This window comes from Aethalodelphis obliquidens, unplaced genomic scaffold, assembly GCF_003676395.1.
Source record: "Aethalodelphis obliquidens isolate GAN/ISIS:26980383/991018 unplaced genomic scaffold, ASM367639v1 scaffold47, whole genome shotgun sequence".
Lineage (NCBI taxonomy): Eukaryota > Metazoa > Chordata > Mammalia > Artiodactyla > Delphinidae > Aethalodelphis > Aethalodelphis obliquidens.
This window is the reverse complement of record NW_020837991.1, coordinates 680706-700893: the sequence shown is the minus strand read 5'-3', so window position 1 is coordinate 700893 and position 20188 is coordinate 680706. Positions and strand designations below refer to the sequence as shown.

At 38.3% G+C, this 20188-nt stretch overlaps 1 protein-coding gene across 5 annotated transcripts in view; it reads right to left on the bottom strand.

Annotated features, from left to right (window-relative positions):
• The window catches only part of OCA2 (OCA2 melanosomal transmembrane protein), a 257199-nt gene that overhangs the window by 215543 nt on the left and 21468 nt on the right, over positions 1-20188 (bottom strand). For 2 of the 5 annotated variants that reach the window (XM_027082468.1, XM_027082473.1), the window contains exons 2-3: positions 19419-19497; positions 18708-19001 (exon numbers count right to left, since the gene is read on the bottom strand). In XM_027082468.1, the coding sequence (XP_026938269.1) occupies positions 18708-18955 (248 nt within the window). In that variant the 5' untranslated portion in view covers positions 18956-19001; positions 19419-19497. The remainder of the gene's footprint in view (positions 1-18707; positions 19002-19418; positions 19498-20188) is intronic. The other 3 variants (XM_027082469.1, XM_027082471.1, XM_027082472.1) reach the window with 3 other exon arrangements.

The following is a 20188-nucleotide window of genomic DNA, read 5'->3' as shown; positions in this document are numbered from 1 at the left end:
CCCGATGGCTTCACAGTAGAATTCTATCAAACATTTAGAGAAGAGCTAATGCCTATCCTTCTCAAACTCTTCCAAAATATAGCAGAGGGAGGAACACTCCCAAACTCATTCTACAAGGCCACCATCACCCTGATACCAAAACCACACAAAGCTGTTACAAAAAAAGGATTCTTCAATATACGCAAATCAATCATTGTGATACACCATATAACAAATTGAAGGATAAAAACCATATGATCATCTCAATAGATGCATAAAAAGCTTTCAACAAAATTCAAAAACCATTTAGGCTAAAAGCTCTTCAGAAGGTAGGCATACAGTGAACTCACCTCAACATAATAAAGGCCATATATGACAAATGCACACTCAACATCATTCTCAATGATGAAAAACTGAAAGCATTTCGTCAAAAATCAGAAACACGACAAGGCTGCCCACTCTCACCACTATTATTCAACATGGATTTGGGAGTTTTAGCCACAGCAATCAGAGAAGAAAAAGACATAAAATGAATCCAAATCAGAAGATAAGGAGCAAAACTGTCACTGTTTGTAGATGACATGGTACTATACATAGAGAATCCTAAAGATGATACCAGAAAACTATTAGAGCTAATCAATGAATTTGGTAAAGTAGCAGGATACAAAATTAATGCACAGAAGTCTCTTGCATTCCTATACACTAATGTTGAAAAATCTGAAAGAGAAATTAAGGAAACACTCCCATTTACCATTGCAATAAAAAGAATGAAATACCTAGGAATAAAGCTACGTAAGGAGACAAAGGACCTGTATGAAGAAAACTATAAGTCACTGATGAAAGAAATTAAAGAAGATACAAACAGATGGAGAAATATACCATGTTCTTGGATTGAAAGTATCAACATTGTGAAAATACTATACTGCCCAAAGCAATCTACACATTCAATGCAATCCCTATCAAACAGTCAATGGCATTTTCACAGAACTAGAATAAAAAATTTCACAATTTGTATGGAAACACAAAATACCCTGAATAGCCAAAGCAATCTTCAGAAAGAAAAATGGAGGAGGAGGAATCAGGGTTCCTGACTTTAGACTATACTACAAAGCTACAGTAATCAAGAAAGTGTGGTACTGGAACAAAAACAGAAATATAGATCAATGGAACAGGATAGAAAGCCCAGAGATAAACCCACGCACATATGGTCACCTTATCTTTGACAAAGGAGGCAAAAATATACAATGGAGAGAAGACAGCCTGTTCAACAAGTGGTGCCAGGAAAACTGGATAGCTACATGTAAAAGAATGAAATTAGAATACTCCATAACACCATACACAAAAATAAACTCAAAGTGGATTAAAGACCTAAATGTAAGGCCAGACACTATAAAACTCTTAAAGGAAAACATAGGCAGAACACTCTTTGACATAAATCACAACAAGGTCCTTTTGTACCCACCTCCTTAAGAAAGGGAAATAAAATCAAAAATAAATAAATGGGACCTAATGAAACTTAAAATCTTTTGCACAGCAAAGGAAACCATAAACAAGATGAAAAGACAACACTCAGAATGGGAGAAAATATTTGCAAATGAAGCAACTGACAAAGGATTCATCTCCAAAATATACAAGCAGCTCATGCAACTCATTATCAAGAAAACAAACAACCCAATCTAAAAATGGGCAGAAGACTTAAATAGATATTTCTGCAGTGAAGATATACAGATTTCCAACAAACACATGAAAGGATGCTCAACATCACTAATCATTAGAGCAATGCAAACAAAAATCACAATGAGATATCACCTCACACTGGTCAGAATGGACATCATCAAAAATCTACAAATAATAAATGCTGGAGAGGATGTGGAGAAAAGGGAACCCTCTTGCACTGTTGGTGGGGATGTAAATTGATACAGCCACTATGGAGAACAGTATGGAGGTTCCTTGAAAAACTAAAAATAGAACTACCATACGACCCAGCAATCCCACTACTGGGCATATACCCTGAGAATACCATAATTCAAAAAGTGTCATATACCACAATGTTCATTGCAGCTCTATTTATGATAGCCAGGACATAGAAGCAACCTAAGTGTCCATCAACAGATGAATGGATAAAGAAGATGTGGCACATATATACAATGGAATATTACTCAGCCATAAAAAGAAACGAAATTGAGTTATTTGTAGTGAGGTGGATGGACCTAGAGTGTGTCTTACAGAGTGAAGTAAGTCAAAAAGAGAAAAACAAATACTGTATGCTAACACATATATATATGGAATCTAAAGAAAAAAAAGAATGGTTCTTTAGAACCTATGGGCAGGACAGGAATAAAAATTCAGACGTAGAGAATGGACTTGAGGACATGGGGAGTGGGAAGCGTAAGCTGGGATGAACTGAGAGAGTGGCATGGGCATATATACACTACCAAATGTAAAATAGATAGCTAGTGGGAAGAAGCTGCAGAGCACAGGGACATGAGCTCAGTGCTTTGTGACCACCTAGATGGGTGGGTTAGGGAGGGTGGGAGGGAGGGAGACACAAGGGGTAGGGGATATGGGGATATATGTATACGTATAGCTGATTCACTTTGTTATACATCTGCAACTAACACAACAATGTAAAGCAATTATACCTCAATAAAGATGTTAAAAAAAAAAGCACTCATCAAAGTGGGTATAAAGGTAACACATCTCAACATAATAAAGGTCACTTACAACAAACCCACATTCAGCCTAATGCTCGATGGTGAAAAGCCAAATGCCTTCTTGCTAAATTCAGGAAAAAGACAAAGATGCTTCTCTTTAACATAGTATTGGAAGTCCTAGCCACAGCAATCAGAAAAGAAAAAGAAATAAAAGGTATCCAAATTAGAAGGAGACAGGTAAAACTGTCACTATTTGCAGATGACATGATATTTTATTTAGAGAACTCTAAAGTTTACACCTCAAAACTATTAGACCTAATAAAGGAATTCATCAAGGTTGCAGGATACAAGATTAATATACAGAAATCTATTGCATTTTTAAACACTAATGATGAAATATCAGGAAGAGAAAGTAAAAAAAAAAAAAAAACCTTGTTAAAAATCTCATCTAAAAAGAAACCTAGGAATAATCTTAACTAAGGGAGGTGAAAGACCTATATAATGAAAACTATAAAAATTAATGAAGGAAATTGAAGGTCGTTCAAAGAAATTGAAAGATATTCTGCGCTCTTGGATTGGAAAAATTAATATTATTAAAATGGCCATACTACTGAAAGCAACCTACAGACTTACTACAATCCCTATCAAAATAGCCATGATATTTTTCACAGAATTAGAACAAATAATTCTAAAATTTATATGGAACCACAAAAGACCCCAAGTTGCCAAAGCAGTCTTGAGAAAAAAGAACAAAAATGGAGGTATAACCCTACCAGACTTCAAACTATACTACAAAACTACAGTAATCAGAACAGTGTGATATTGGCACAAAAACAGACACATAGATCAATGGAACTGACTAGAAGTCCCAGAGATAAACCTACTCACCCACAGTCAATTTATGACAAAGGAGCAAGAATATACAATGGAGAAAAGACAGTCTCTTCAACAAGTGATGCTGGGAAAACTGGACAGCCACATGTGAAACAATGAAATTAGAGCACTTCCGCACACCATATATAAAAATGAACTTAAAATGGTTTAAAGACCTAAACGTAAGACATGACACCATAAAACTGCTAGAAGAGAACATAGGCCAAACATTTTCAGACATAAATCATAGTAATATTTTCTTAAATCAGTCTCCCAAGACAAAAATAAATTAATTAATAAAAACAAAAATAGGGCTTCCCTGGTGGCACAGTGGTTGAGAGCCCACCTGTCGATGCAGGGACTGCAGGTTCGTGCCCCGGTCCGGGAGGATCCCACATGCCATGGAGTGGCTGGGCCCGTGAGCCATGGCCACTGAGCCTGCGCGTCCGGAGCCTGTGCTCCACAACGGGAGAGGCCACAACAGTGAGAGGCCCGTGTACCGCAAAAAATAAATAAATAAATAAATAGGACCTAATCAAACTTAAAAGTTTTTGCACAACAAAATGAAAAGACAACATACAGAATGGGAGAAAATATTTACAAATGATGGTACTAACAAGGGATTAATATCCAAAATACACAAACAGCTCGTACAACTGAATATTAAAAAAAAAAATCCAATAAAAAAATTGGCAGAAGACTTAAATAGACATTTTTCCAAAGAAGACATACAGATAGCTAACACGCACATGGAAAGAAACTCAATATCACTAACTATTAAAGAAATGCAAATCAAAACCACAATGAGATATTACCTCACACCTGCCAGAATGGCTGTCATCAAAAAGTCTACAAATAAAAAATGTTGGCCAGGATGTGGAGAAAAGGGAACATTTGTACACTGTCGGTGGGACTATAAAATGGTACAGCTACAAACTACTGTATAGCACAGAGAATTATACCCATTATTTGTAATAACCTATAATGGAATATAATCTGTAAAGATATTGAATCTCTAAGTTGTACTCCTGAAACTAACACAATACTGTAAAACAACTGTATTTCAATGAAATACATATATATAAAATAATAGCTTTGGACAATATGTAACAACACTGATAGTATTTATAATATAAAATTACATAAAAGAAATATAAAATGACGTTTACTATGAGCACAAAAATGTAAAAATACATATTACATATGGGAGAAGGCCAGAAGGGAATACAGGTAAATGCCAGTAGATAGTAATAATTGTTGTAAAATCATTTTTCCCCTTCAATGTCCAAATTTTTAACAATTTATTTACTTTGGCTTGTTAATAGTAAAAACAGTAATCAGTTCATGACAGATGAACTGGTCATGTCACATAATTCAGTCTGATAATATACTACATTTAATCCATATCAGATCTTATGTGCTATTTTATAATAAAAGAAAGAATTCATTCAAAGTTTTCTGGGATTTGAGATTCAAAACCATGCTATATTTAGATAAGGGAATGAGAAAGGGAGTGAAGAAATGGGGGAGGCTGTGTGAAACATTGTTTACTTTTTCTATGAAGAAAACTAGCATATTAGAAAAATTCATTCATCTTTAACTTGGCAGTTTTGTTTGGTCTATGTCATTTAAAATGTATAAGCAATTTATTCCTCTCACTTGGAGGCCTCAAGTAGCAAAGGGGTGGAATTCCTCAGTGAGGAACGGGGGAAAGCAGCATCAAGAAGTATCCTGCAGAGTTCCAGGGCTGCAGCTACAAGAGGAGGTTCAGAATCCCAAACATAAGGGTCAGGGTGCCACCAGAATGAAGTCTGCTTTCTCTATTTTTTGTTGTTTATTCCCTCTGTTATAGGATTATTGTTAAAAGAGAGCAAAATCAGAGCTGGGGAGGATGGCATAGTAGAAAAACTCTGAGCTCACCTCCTCCCACGGAAACACCAAAATTATAACAATTTATAGAGCAACTATCAGTAAGAAAGAATTGAAGGCAGAAAAGATCTTCTGCAACTAAAGATATGAAAAAGCAACCACAAGATGGATAAGAGGGGTGGAGATGCAGTATCCCCTGTGTGGGCAACCACAAATGGAGGATAATTACAATTGCAGTGGTTCCCCACAAAGAACAAGAGGTCTGAGCCCCACATCAGGCCCCCCAGCTGCACCAGGAAGATGAGTCCCCAGAAGGCCAGTGGGGCTTACCTTCAGGAGTGTCAGAGAGCTGTGGAATATAGAGTCTCCACTCTTAAAAGGCATGCACAAAACCTCACATGCTCCAGGATCCAGAGCAGAAGCAGTAATTTGAAAGGAGCCTGTGTCAGACAGACCTGCAGATCTTGGAGAGCCTCCTGGAGAGGAAGGAGGTAACTGGAGCTTACCCTGGGGACATAGATGTGGGTGGAAGAGCTTTTGGGGATCTCACTCTACCATGAGGACATTGGTGCTGGCAAGCATCACTTTGGAATCCTCCTTCCAGCTTATAAGCACCAGGACCGAGTCTCACCCACCAGCCTATTGACACTAGTACTGGGACACCTCAGGCCAAGCAACCAGCTGGGTGGGGACACACCCCCACCCACCAGCAGACCCACTGCCTTAGGACCTTCCAGCCACCCAAGGACACAACCCCACCCACGAGAGGGCACAGAACATGGACCCACGCATCAGCATACCAGCACTAGCCCCAAGACCACTGTGGACTGTTGGGACCCAGCCCCACTCACCAGCAGGCCAACACCAGCTCCAGGACACCCAGGCCTTAGGGCCAGAGACATTGGTAAGCAGCTCTACCAAAAAACTGAGAGCCAGCACTTACCCCAGAATGCCCAGGACCCTGTCCCTGCCCACCAATAAGCCGACACCAGCTTTGGAACAGCTTGGGCCCCTCAGCTAGCCACACCAGGATTTGGACCCACCTACCAAAGAGCTGACACCAGCTCCAGAACCCCCTGGGCTCTCTAGCCAGAGACCCCAGGATCCAGCTTGGCCAACCAGCAGACTGACACCAACTCTGGGACCCCAAGAGTCCTGAAGCCTGGGACCCCCAGAGTCCTGAAGCCAGAGACCCCAGCACCCTGGTATACCCACCAGCAGTCTGGCACCAGCCCTGGGACACGCTCCCCTAAGCCCCCCCCACCAGCAGGATGATACCAGCTCCAGGAGCCCCACAAGCCCAGCCCAGCCCACCAATAGGCTGACACTAGATCCAGGACCCTTGACATTTTTTTTTTCTTTAAGAGAAATAAGCCTCTATTTTCTTGTTTCACAAATAAAGCTGGCTGAGTTGGTTGCTTTTTGGTGATTAGTCAAAGAGAACAACAACTCCCATATCTTCATCTGGCTCCTCTGGCCCTCCATTTGCTTCAAATTTGGCTGTGGCTGTGGTAGCAGTAGGAGCAGCAGTGGTTGCAGCACTAGCCCTGCAACCATTTGGGCTCTGCAGCCAGCCACTTTGTGACACAGCCCCACCCATCAGCTGCCAGAATCCTTTGCAAAAGGCAGGGCCTAGCAACCAACCAGACCAGGGGCCAGCCACCCACCAGACGACCCACAGTAGTCAGCCCATCACAACAGAAGGACCCACACAGCCCACATAGGGGGCAACACTAGAGTAGTTAGCTCTGATGACCAGAGGGGAGTGCCCTGCTGAGACATATAGAACATTTCTTCCATAAGGCCACTTCTCCAAGATACAAAAATGTAACCATTCTATCTAATGCATAGGAATAAAAATAGAGAATTAGGTAAAATAAGGTGACAGAGGAACATGTTCCAAATGATGGAATAAAATAAAGCACCAGAAGAACAAAGCAAAGTGGAGATAAACAATCTACCTGATAGAGTTTCCATGGAAATGACCATAAAGATGCTCAACAAATTCAGAAGAATGGATAAACACAGTGAGAAGTTTACCAAAAACTTAGAAAATATAAAGAAAAACCAAACAGAGCTGAAGGATACAATAACTTAAATAAAAAATACACAAGAAGGAGTTTTGCAGCAGATTAGATGAGACAGAGGAACAGGTCAGTGAACTGGAAAAGTAATGAGAATCATGCAAGCTGAACAGAAAAAAGAAAAATTTATTAATGGAACAGTTTAAGAGACTCCTGGGACAACATCAAGCATACTAACAAACATTCACGTTATAGGGGTCCCAGAAGAAGAAGGAAAGAGAAAGGGGCAGAGAACTTATTTGAAGATATAACTGCTGAAAACATTTCTAACCTGGGAAAGGAAACAGACATCCAGGTCCAGGAAGCACAGAAAGTTCCAAATAGGATCAACCCAAAGTGATCTACACCAAGATACATTATAATTAAAATTACAAAAATTAAAGATAAGGAGAGAGTAATAAAAACAGCAAGGGAAAATAACTAGTAATGTATGAGGAAACTCCCATAAGGCTATCAGCTGATTTTTCAGCAGAAACTGCAGTCCAGAAGGGAGTGATTTGATATATTCAAAGTGATGAAAAGGGAAAACCTACAACCAACTATACTGTACCTGGCAAGGCTTTCATTCACATTTGATGAAGAGATCAAAAGATTTACAGACAAGCAAAATCTAGAAGAGTTTAGTACCAGCAAACCACCTTTAAGGGACTTCTCTAAGCAGAAAAGAAAAGGCCACAACTAGAAATATAAAAATTACCAAAGGAAAAATCTTATTGACAAAGGCAAGTATACAGTTAAGGTAGTAGATCAACCACTTATAAAGATAGTAGGAGTTTACAAAAGCAGTAAAATCATCTATGTCTGCAGTAAGTAGTTAAGGGGTACACAAAACAAAAGGATGTAAAATCTGATGTCAAAAACAGTAAATGTTGGGCTTCCCTGGTGGCACAGTGGTTGAGAGTCCGCCTGCCAATGCAGGGGACATGGGTTCATGACCCAGTCAGGGAAGATCCCACATGCTGAGGAGCGGCTGAGCCCGTGAGTCATGGCCGCTAAGCCTGCACGTCCAGAGCCTGTGCTCTGCAACGGGAGAGGCCACAACAGTAAGAGGCCCGCATACCACACACACAGAAAAAAAAAAAAAAAAAAAAGAACAGTAACTATTGAGAGGGAGTAAAAATGCAGGGTTGTTAAAAAGCATTCAGGGCTTCCCTGGTGGCACAGTGGCTGAGAGTCCACCTGCAGATGCAGGGGACACGGGTTCGTGCCCTGGTCCAGGAAGATCCCACATGCCGCGGAGCGGCTGTGCCCGTGAAGCCATGGCTGCTGGGCCTGCAGATCCAGAGCCTGTGCTCTGTAATGGGAGAGGCCACAACAGTGAGAGACCTGCATACCACACACACACACACAAAAAATCATTCAAACTTAAGAAATCAGTAACTTAAAATAAGCATGTATATATATATATATATATATATATATATACAGATTGATGAACCTTTAGCCAAACTCATCAAGAGAAAAACAGAGAGAGCACAAATCAATAAAATCAGAAATGAAAAGGAAGAAGTTACAGAAATACAAAAGATCATAAGAGGGCTTCCCTGGTGGCTCAGTGGTTGAGAGTCCACCTGCCAATGCAGGGGACACGAGTTTGTGCCCCCGTCTGGGAAGATCCCACATACTGCAGAGCAGCTAGGCCCATGAGCCACGGCTGCTGAGCCTGTGCGTCCGGAGCCTGTGCTCTGCAACGGAAGAGGCCACAAGAGTGAGAGGCCCGTGTACCACAAAAAAAAAAAAAAGGATCATAAGAGATTACTACAAACAATGAAATGGGCAACCTGGAAGAAATGGACAAATTCCTATAAATGTACAACCTCTAAAGACTGAATCAGGAAGAAATAAAAAATATGAACAGATAAATTATCAGTAATGAAACTGAATTAGCAATTTTTAAAAACTCCCAACAAACAATGATTCATGACCAGATGGCTTCATGGGTCAATTCTACCAAACATTTAAAGAAGCATTAACATCTACCCTTCTCAAGTTCTTCTTAAAAACTGCTGAGGAAGGAACGCTTCTGGACTTTTTCTACGAGACAAAGATAGCTTCTTTTTTAAAAAAAAAGAAAATTACAAGCCAATATCACTGATGAACATAGATGCAAAAATCCTCAACAGAATATTACAAACAGAATTCAACAATATATTAAAAGGATCAAACATGATGATCAAATGAGTTTTATCCCAGGGGTGCAAGGATGGCCCATTATCCACAAATCAAAGTGATATACCACATTAAAAAATTGTAGAACAAAAATCATCTTATCACCTTGATAGATGCAGAAAAAGCTTTTGACAAAATTCAACATCTATTCATGATTAAAAAAAAACTCTGAAACAAGTGAGTATAGAGGGAACATACATCAACATAATAAAGGCCACATATGACAAGCCCACCGTTAACATCATACTCAATGGTGAAAAGCTGAGAGCATTTCCTCTAAGATCAGGAAAAAGATAAGGATGTCCATTCTAGCCTCTTTTATTCAGAAAAATATTGGAAGTCATAGCTATAGCAATTAGACAAGAAAAAGAAATAGAAGAAATCCAAACTGGAAAGGAAGAAGGAAAACTGTCACTGCAGATGACATGATACAGTACATAGAAAATCCTAAATACACCACCAAAAATCTACTCGAGCTCATCAATGAATTTGGTAAAGTTGCAGGATATAAAATTAATATATAGAAATCTGTTCATTTCTTTATACTAACAACAAATTATCAGAAAGAGAAAGCAAGAAAACAATCCCATTTACAATTGCATCAAAAAGAATAAAATATCTAGGAATAACTCTAAACAAGAAGGTAAAACTATAAGATGTTGATGAAAGATAGTCAAGATGACAAAAACAAATGGAAAAGTATATTGTGCTCAGGGATTGGAAGAATTAATATTGTTAAAATGACCATACTACCCAAAGCAATCTACAGATTCAGTGCAATCCCTATCAAAATGCCAATAGTATTTTTCATAGAACTTGAACAAATAATTCTAAAATTTGTATGGAAACATAAAAGACCCCAAATAGCCAAAACAATCTTTAAAAAGAGCAAAACTGTAGGTATCACACTCCCTGATTTCAAACTATACTACAAATCTACAGCAATCAAAACAGCATGGTACTGGCACACACAAAAAAGATACATAGCTCAATGAAACAGAAGAGATAGCCCAGAATGGACCCACACTTACATGGGCAATTAATCTATGACAAAAGTGTCAAGAATATACAACAGGGAAAAGACAGGCTCTTCAATAAATAGTATTGGGAAAACTGGACAGCTACCTGCAAAATAACAAAACTAGACTACTTTCTCACAACATATACAAAAACAAATTCAAAATGAATTAAAGGCTAAATGTAAGACACGAAATCATAAAACTTCTAGAAGAAAACATAGGCAGTATGCTCTTTGACATCCGTCTTACCAATATTTTGGGGGATGTGTCTCCTCAGAGAAGGGAAACAAAAGCAAAAATAAATGTACACATCAAATTAAAAACCTTTTCCACAGTGAAGGAAACTATCAGCAAAACAAAATGTCCGCCTACTTAATGGGAGAAGATATTTGCAAATGGTATATCAAAATAAGGGGTTAATATCCAAAATATAGAAAGAGCACATACAGCTCAACATCAAAAAAAAAAAAAAAACAGAAAACAAAAAACAACCAATTAAAAACATGGGCAGAGTACCTGAATAGACAATTTTACAAATAAGACATATAGATGGTCAATAGACACATGAAAAAATGCTTAGCATGACTCATCATCAGGGAAATGCAAATCAAAACCACAATGAGATATCATCTCAGACCTGTCAGAACGGCTATCATCAAAAAATCTATAAATATCAAACCTTGCCAAGGATGTAGAGAAAAGGGAACCCTCATACACTGTTGGTGGGAATGTAAAATGATGCAGACACTACAGAAAACAGTATGGAGGCTCCTTTAAAAACTAAAAATAGAACTACTATATGATAACGCAATTCCACTCCTGGGAATATATATGGAAAAAATGAAAACACTAATTTGAAAGGACATATGCACTCCTACGTTCATTGCAGCATTAGTTACAGTGGTCAATGTATCCTGCATCTGTGGAATACATGAATAGACAACGAATCATCCCAAATTGAGGAGGTGGACTTTGAGAGCAAGATTTGTGACTTTTTCTCCTTCTTCTCTTTTTGTGAGTTTGTATGTTATGCTCTGTGTGAGATTTTGTCTGTATAGCTTTGCTTCCACCATTTGTCCTATCCGTCCATTTTTTGTTTTGTTTTGTTTTGTTTTCAATGTTTTTTCTTCATAATTATTTTTTAATAACTTTATTATATTTTATCTTACGTTATTTTATTTTACTTTATCTTCTTTCTTTCTTTTTTCCTTCCTTCCCTCCTTCCTTCCTTCCTTCCTCCTTCCCTCCTTTCTTTCATTCCTTCTTTCTTTCTTTCTTTCTTTCTTTCTACTTCTACTAATTCTTTCTTTCTACTTTTTCTCCCTTGTATTCTGAGCCATGTGGATGAAAGGCTCTTGGTGCTGCAGCCAGGAGTCACTGCTGTGCCACTGAGGTGGGAGAGCCAACTTCAGGACACTGGTCCACAAGAGCCCTCCCAGCTCCACATAATATCAAATGGCGAAAACCTCCCAGAGATCTCCATCTCAACACCAGCACCCAGCTTCACTTAACGACCAGCAAGCTACAGTGTTGGACATTCTATGCCAAACAACTAGCAACAAAGGAACACAACCCCATCCATTACCAGAGAGGCTGCTTAAAATCATAATAAGTCCACAGACACCCCAAAACACACCACCAGACGTGGACCTGCCCACCAGAAAGACAAGATCCAGTCTCATCCACCAGAACACAGGCACTAGTCCCCTCAACCAGGAAGCCTACACAGCCCACTGAACCAACATGAGCCACTGGGGACAGACACCAAAAACAACAGGAACTACGAGCCTGCAGCCTGCAAAAAGGAGACCTCAAACACAGTAAGATAAGCAAAATGAGAAGACAGAAAAACACACAGCAGATGAAGGAGCAAGATAAAAACCCACCAGACCTAACAAATGAAGAGGAAATAGGCAGTCTACCTGAAAAAGAATTCAGAATAATGATAGTAAAGTTGATCCAAAATCTTGGAAATAGAATAGACAAAATGCAAGAAACATTTAACAAGGGCCTATAAGAAATAAATATGAAACAAGCAACGATGAACAACACAATAAGTGAAATGAAAAATACTCTAGATGGGATCAATAGCAGAATAACTGAGGCAGAAGAACAGATAAGTGACCTGGAAGATAAAATAGTGGAAATAACTATTGCAGAGTAGAATAAAGAAAAAAGAAGGAAAAGAACTGAGGACAGTCTCAGATACCTCTGGGACAAAATTAAATGCGCCAACATTCGAATTATAGGGGTTCCAGAAGAAGAAGAGAAAAAGAAAGGGACTGAGAAAATACTTGAAGAGATTATAGTTGAAAACTTCCCTTATATGGGAAAGGAAATAGTTAATCAAATCCAGGAGGCACAGAGAGTCCCATACAAAATAAATCCAAGGAGAAATACGCCAAGACACATATTAATCTACTGTCAAAAATTAAATACAAAGAAAACATATTAAAAGCAGCAAGGGAAAAACAACAAATAACACACAAGGGAATCCCCATAAGGTTAAGAGCTGATCTTTCAGCAGAAACACTGCAAGCCAGAAGGGGCTGGAAGGAAATATTTAAAGCGATGAAGGAGAAAACCCTGCAACCAAGATTACTCTACCCAGCAAGGATTTCATTCAGATTTGATGGAGAAATTAAAACCTTACAGACAAGCAAAAGCTGAGAGAGTTCAGCACCACCAAACCAGCTTTACAACAACTGCTAAAAGAATTTCTCTAGGCAAAAAACACAAGAGAAGGAAAAGACCTACAATAATGAACCCAAAACAATTAAGAAAATAGGAACAGGAACATACATATTGATAATTACCTTAAATGTAAATGGATTAAATGCTCCCACCAAAAGACACAGATTGGCTGAATGGATACAAAAACAAGACCCATATATTTGCTGTCTACAAGAGACCCACTTCACACATAGAGACACATAGAGACTGAAAGTAAGGGGATGGAAAGAGATATTTCATGCAAATGGAAACCAAAAGAAAGCTGGATTAGCAATTCTCATATCAGAAAAAATAGACTTTAAAATAAAGACTATTAGAAGAGACAAAGAAGGACACTACATAACGATCAAGGGATCAATCCAAGAAGAAGATATAACAGTTGTAAATATTTATGCACCCAACATAGGAGCACCTCAATACATAAGGCAAATACTAACAGCCATAAAAGGGGAAATCGAAAGTAACAGGGGACTTTAACACCCCACTTTCACAAATGGACAGATCATCCAAAATGAAAATAAATAAGGAAACACAAGCTTTAAAGATTACATTAAAAAAGATGGACTTGATTGATATTTATAGGACATTCCATCCAAAAACAACATAATACACATTTTTCTCAAGTGCTCATGGAACATTCTCCAGGATAGATCATACCTTGGGTCACAAATCAAGCCTTGGTAAATTTAAGAAAATTGAAATTGTATCAAGTATTTTTCCGACCACAATGCTGTGAGACTAAATATCAATTACAGGAAAAGACCCATAAAAATACCAACACGTGGAAGCTAAACAATACACTACTTAATAATGAAGTGATCACTGAAGAAATCAAAGAGGAAATTAAAAAATACCTAGAAACAAATGACAATGGAGACACGATGACCCAAAATCTATGGGATGCAGCAAAAGCAGTTCTAAGATGGAAGTTTATAGCAATACAATCCTACTTTAAATAAAAGGGAAACATCTCGAATAAACAACTTAAGCTTGCACCTAAAGCAATTAGAGAAAGAAGAACAAAAAACCCCAAAGTTAGCAGAAGGAAAGAAATCATAAAGCTCATATCAGAAATAAATGAAAAAGAAATGAATGAAACAATAGCAAAGATCAATAAAACTAAAAGCTGGTTCTTTGAGCAGATAAACAAAATTGATAAACCATTAGCCAGACTCATGAAGAAAAAAAGGGAGAAGACTCAAATCAAAATAATTAGAAATGAAAAAGGAGAAGTAACAACTGACACTGCAGAAAGACAAAAGATCATGAGCAATTACTACAAGCAACTCTGTGTCAATAAAATGGACAACCTGGAAGAAACGGACAAATTCTTAGAAAAGCAAAACCTGCCAAGACTGAATCAGGAAGAAATAGAAAATATGAACACACCAATCACAAGCACTGAAATTGAATCTGTGATTTTAAAACTTACAACAAACAAAAGTCCAGGACCAGATGGCTTCATAGGTGAATTCTATCAAAAATTTAGAGAAGAGCTAACACCTATCCTTCTCAAACTCTTCCAAAATATAGCAGAGGGAGGAACACTCTCAAACTCATCCTACAAGGCCACCATCACCCTGATACCAAAACCAGACAAGGATGTCACAAAAAGAGAAAACTACAGGCCAATATCACTGATGAACAAAGATGCAAAAATCCTCAACAAAATACTAGCAAACAGAATCCAACAGCACATTAAAAGGATGATACACCATGATCAAGTGGGGTTTATTGCAGGAATGCAAGGATACTTCAATATACGCAAATCAATCAATGTGATACACCATATTAACAAATTGAAGAAGAAAAACCATATGATCATCTCAACAGATGCCGAGAAAGCTTTCGACAAAATTCAACACCGATTTAATATAAAAACCCTGCAGAAAGTAGGCATAGAGGGAACTTTCCCCAACATAATAAAGGACATATAAATGTAAGGCCAGAAACTATCAAACTCTTAGAGGAAAACATAGGCAGAACACTCTATAACATAAATCACAGCAAGATCCTTTTTGACCCAATTCCTAGAGAAATTGAAATAAAAACAAAAATAAACAAATGGGACCTAATGGAACTTAAAAGCTTTTGCACAGCAAAGGAAACCATAAACAAGACCAAAAGACAACCCTCAGAACGAGAGAAAATATTTGCAAATGAAGCAACTGACAAAGGATTCATCTCCAAAATTTATAAGCAGCTCATGCAGCTCAATAACAAAAAAACAAACAACCCAATCCAAAAATGGGCAGAAGACCTAAATAGACATTTCTCCAAAGCAGATATACAGACTGCCAACAAATACATGAAAGAATGCTCAACATCATTAATCATTAGAGAAATGCAAATCAAAACTACAATGAGATATCCTCTCACACCAGTCAGAATGGCCATCATCAAAAAATCTAGAAACAATAAATGCTGGAGAGGGTGTGGAGGAAAGAGAACCCTCTTGCACTGTTGGTGGGAATGTAAATTGATACAGCCACTGTGGAGAACAGTATGGAGGTTCCTTAAAAAACTACAAATAGAACTACCATATGACCCAGCAATCCCACTACTGGGCATATACCCTGAGAAAACCATAATTCAAAAAGAGTCATGTACCAAAATGTTCATTGCAGCTCTATTTACAATAGCCCAGAGATGGAAACAACCTAAGTGTCCATCATCGGATGAATGGATAAAGAAGATGTGGCACATGTTTACAATGGAATATTACTCAGCCATATAAAGAAACAAAACTGAGTATTTGTAGTGAGGTGGATGGAGCTAGAGTCTGTCATACAGAGTGAAGTAAGTCAGAAAGAGAAAGACAAATACCATATGCTAACACATATATATGGAATTTAAGGGAAAAAATGTCATGAAGAACCTAGGGGTAAGACAGGAATAAAGACACAGACCTACTACAGAATGGACTTGAGGATATGGGGAGGGGAAAGAGTAAGCTGTGACAAAGCGCGAGAGAGGCATGGACATATATACACTACCAAACATAAGGTAGATAGCTAGTTGGAAGCAGCCACATAGCACAGGGAGATCAGCTCGGTGCTTTGTGACCGCCTGGAGGGGTGGGATAGGGAGGGTGGGGGGGAGGGAGACGCAAGAGGGAAGAGATATGGGAACATATGTATATGTATAACTGATTCACTTTTTTATAAAGCAGAAACTAACACACCATTGTAAAGCAATTATATTCCAATAAAGATGTAAAAGTAAATAAATAAATAAAAATAAAAGGAGATTCAAATCTATTTTAAAAAAAAAGATATGGAAGCAACCTAAGTGCCCAAAAATAGGTGACTGAAAAAGGAAGATGTGGTGTGTATGTATATATACACACATATACATACAATGGAATATTACTCAGCCATAAAAAAGAATGAAGTACTGCCAATTGCAGCAACATGGTTGGAACTAGAGGGTATTATGTTAAGTGAAATAAGTCAGACAGAGAAAGACCAATACTGTATGATTTCACTTAATATGTGGAGTCTGAAAAACAAAACAAATGAACAAATATAACTAAACAGAAAAAGAGTCACAGATAGAACAAACTGTTAGTTGCCAGACGGAGGGGTGTGGAGAGAAGAGAGAAACAGGTGAGAGAGATTAAGAGGTACAGCTTCCACTTACAAAATAAATGAGTCACAGTATTAAATGTACAGCATGGGGAATACAGTCAATAACTAAGTAATATCTTTGTATGGTGACAGATCGTAACTAGACTTGTGGTGATCATTTTGAAATATATAGAAATATTGAATCACTATGTTGTGGATGAGGAGCTAACATGGTATGGTAGGTCAACTATACTTCAAAAAATAAACAAACTCAGAAAAGATCAGATTTGTGGTTACCAGAGTCAGGGGCTTAGGGAGGGGGAATTGGATGAAGATAGTGAAAAAGTATGAACTTCCAGTTACAAGATAAATAAGTGCTAGTGATGTAATATACAACACAATGACTATAGCTAACATTGCTGCATGTTGTATATGAAAGTTGTTGAGAATGAATCCTAAGAGCTCTCATTACAAGGACAACAATTTTTTTCTATTTCTTTAATGTTGTATCTATATGAGATGACAGATGTTCACTAAACTTATTGTGGTAATCATTTCATGATGTATGTAAGTCAAATTATCGTGCTGTACACCTTTAACCTGCACAGTGTTATATGTCAATTTATCTCAATAAAACTGTAAGTATAAAAAGAAGATAAAATCATGACTGCCATACATATGTGACATGAACACATATCAAATATTTTATTGAACTCATTAATTACAGGAAACCAATAAGAAAAAGAAACCACACGTATATGGGCAATTAGAAATGTTGAACTGAATTGAAAAATCAGTGTAAAACTGGACAATTCATTCCATCAGACACACTTCAAATGTATTTCTTGGGATGAGAATCATTTGCATTGTCATCAGTTTTCAGATCAGTTGTAAACAATGAGAAGATATAGATAACCTCGGAGGGCTCCATACATAGTTTTCTATAGAAAACACCAGTCATCTTTTTGGTCCATTTAGCCTTTCACGATTTTTCTCTCCTCTTCTCCTCTACCTTTGTGGCAGGCAGCCTCTGACATGCCCCCAGTGATCCACTCCAGGTGTTCACACCCTTGTGTGATCCCATCCCCTTCAGTATGGGCCCACACAGCAAAAGTGATGGGGAGTTACATCTGTGATTAGGTTACAAAGAACTGTCTCTCATGCTTGCCCCGATGGAGCAGGCCTCCTGACAAGGGACTGAGAACCTCAGTCCATCTGCCTGGGGGGAACTGAGGCCAGCCAACAATCACACAGACGAGTTTGGAAGCAGACCTTGCCCACTTGAACCGTGGTCAGCCAGCCCCAGCTGACCACTTGTTCTCAGCCTGTAAAAGACCCTGAGCAGAGGATCCAGCTAAGCCATGCCCAGATTCCTGACTCACAAAACTGTGAGAAAATAAGCATGTGTTGTTTTAAGATTCTGAATTTTGGAGTTTGTTGCATGGCACTAGATAACCTAACACACTCTTCCTTCCTGCTTTCTGTGTACCTATACCCTGATTTTAATAGCTCTAAGAAAATACTTACACAGGTGATGTAACTGATCTTATTTCTATTTTTATTATCTTTTGGATTTACATTAGCCGCATTTTAGAAGTAGCATTCATTCAAAACAGGTCAGGAAAGTGATCTAATGCTGGAAAGATTCTTGCAGAATATCTGGAAATTTTTCCCACAAAAAATGTGAGAGAACTATGCTCAAGAAAACCCAGTATTTGTAAATTCCACATTCACAAGATAAAATTGTTTTAAACTCACCTCCACTTCGCGAGGAATGAGCCAAAATTCTGGTCCACAGGAGCCCAGCAGCTCTGCCCAGCTGCCCCACTGGGGTAGGCGTTCAGGGAGTCTGCCTTGCTGTCTCCCTGCTGTGGCCTATGGTCGCTGGTGTTGAGTCCCACCAGCCCCGGCCCTCCCAAGCCAGCACTCATGGGAGCTGATGTCTGATGTATCTCTATCTCCAGCATACCAGAAGTCAGCCTGCCATCTTTGTTCTCTAGGTGCATGTTTCTGTTGCCACTCTTCTCACTAGAGTCAGCCAGAAAGAAACCACTGTTGATAAAAAGCAAACTGTGAATATCATTTTTATCTTGGGGAATTCATACTACTGAATGGTACAGTAGAAACACTTCTTATAACAAGGCCCTTCCCATGTCTCAGCATCTAATATATGGAAAAAAGTGTATGTTCATCTCCAAGAATGAACATTTTAGCACATTTCACACTAGCAGTAACCTAACTATTCAACAACAGAGCATTAGTTAGGTAAATTGTGATATGTGCACAGTACGAAATACTATGCAAATACTATGCAAACATAAATATCCTCTAGAGATACTGACATTGGGAAATGTTTAAAATATAGTAAACGCCATTGATACACTGGGATATATCTCTTGAAATAAATATGTACCTAGAATATACATAGAACAGAAAACCAAAAAGACACAGCCTCTAAAGTATGGCTACCTTTTTGTGGCGGAGGTACAGATGATTCCGGCTTTCTTCTTTGTCTTTGTCTAGGCTACAGCTTTAATGATATCTGCATCTAGAAAATTAATACTTTAGCAATGAGAAAATAATAATACCTATTACAAAAATGAGAAAAATCACCATACTTGCAAGGTTATGGTGTCCTGCTTTTGGGATTATGTTTTAACCTGTTACCATTTTATTTGTTTACATTTGGGTGAAGTGAGTACAATTCATGTGTCCACCACTCCTTGTCACCCAATTCACAGAGGCTCGCAATGCCCCATGATCACAAATTCTGGAGGACCCAGGATGTGTGGGAGTCCAAGCAGGTACAAGGTCACTGTGTTATGTCTACAACTGAGTAAGTGGGGGTGGGGGGTGCTCACAGCCCAAAAGCCCACACTTTCTGATGGAACAAGAATTTACTTTAAATACAGAAAGGCAACAGCTTTTGAAGAGACACAAATGACCAAGGAAGTCCTACTATTTTCTTATTGCTATGATTTCCCTACTTTAACCCACCACTTACATTGAAAAGATGATTTACTCATCAGTAAGAAGGTGGCAGAGAGTGTTGATAGAATATACTTGTATCAAAAGACAAAACAAAAATATTAGAGTTAGTTTCACGCAATGTTTCCATCACCTGGTAAGAATAAACTCCATATGCACATTTGAACTACACGAAAATACAACTTGTGTGACTTCCGTGATTCCACCTACAAGTTAAATGCTCTCATATTTGTATTTTAAACTGATGTTGC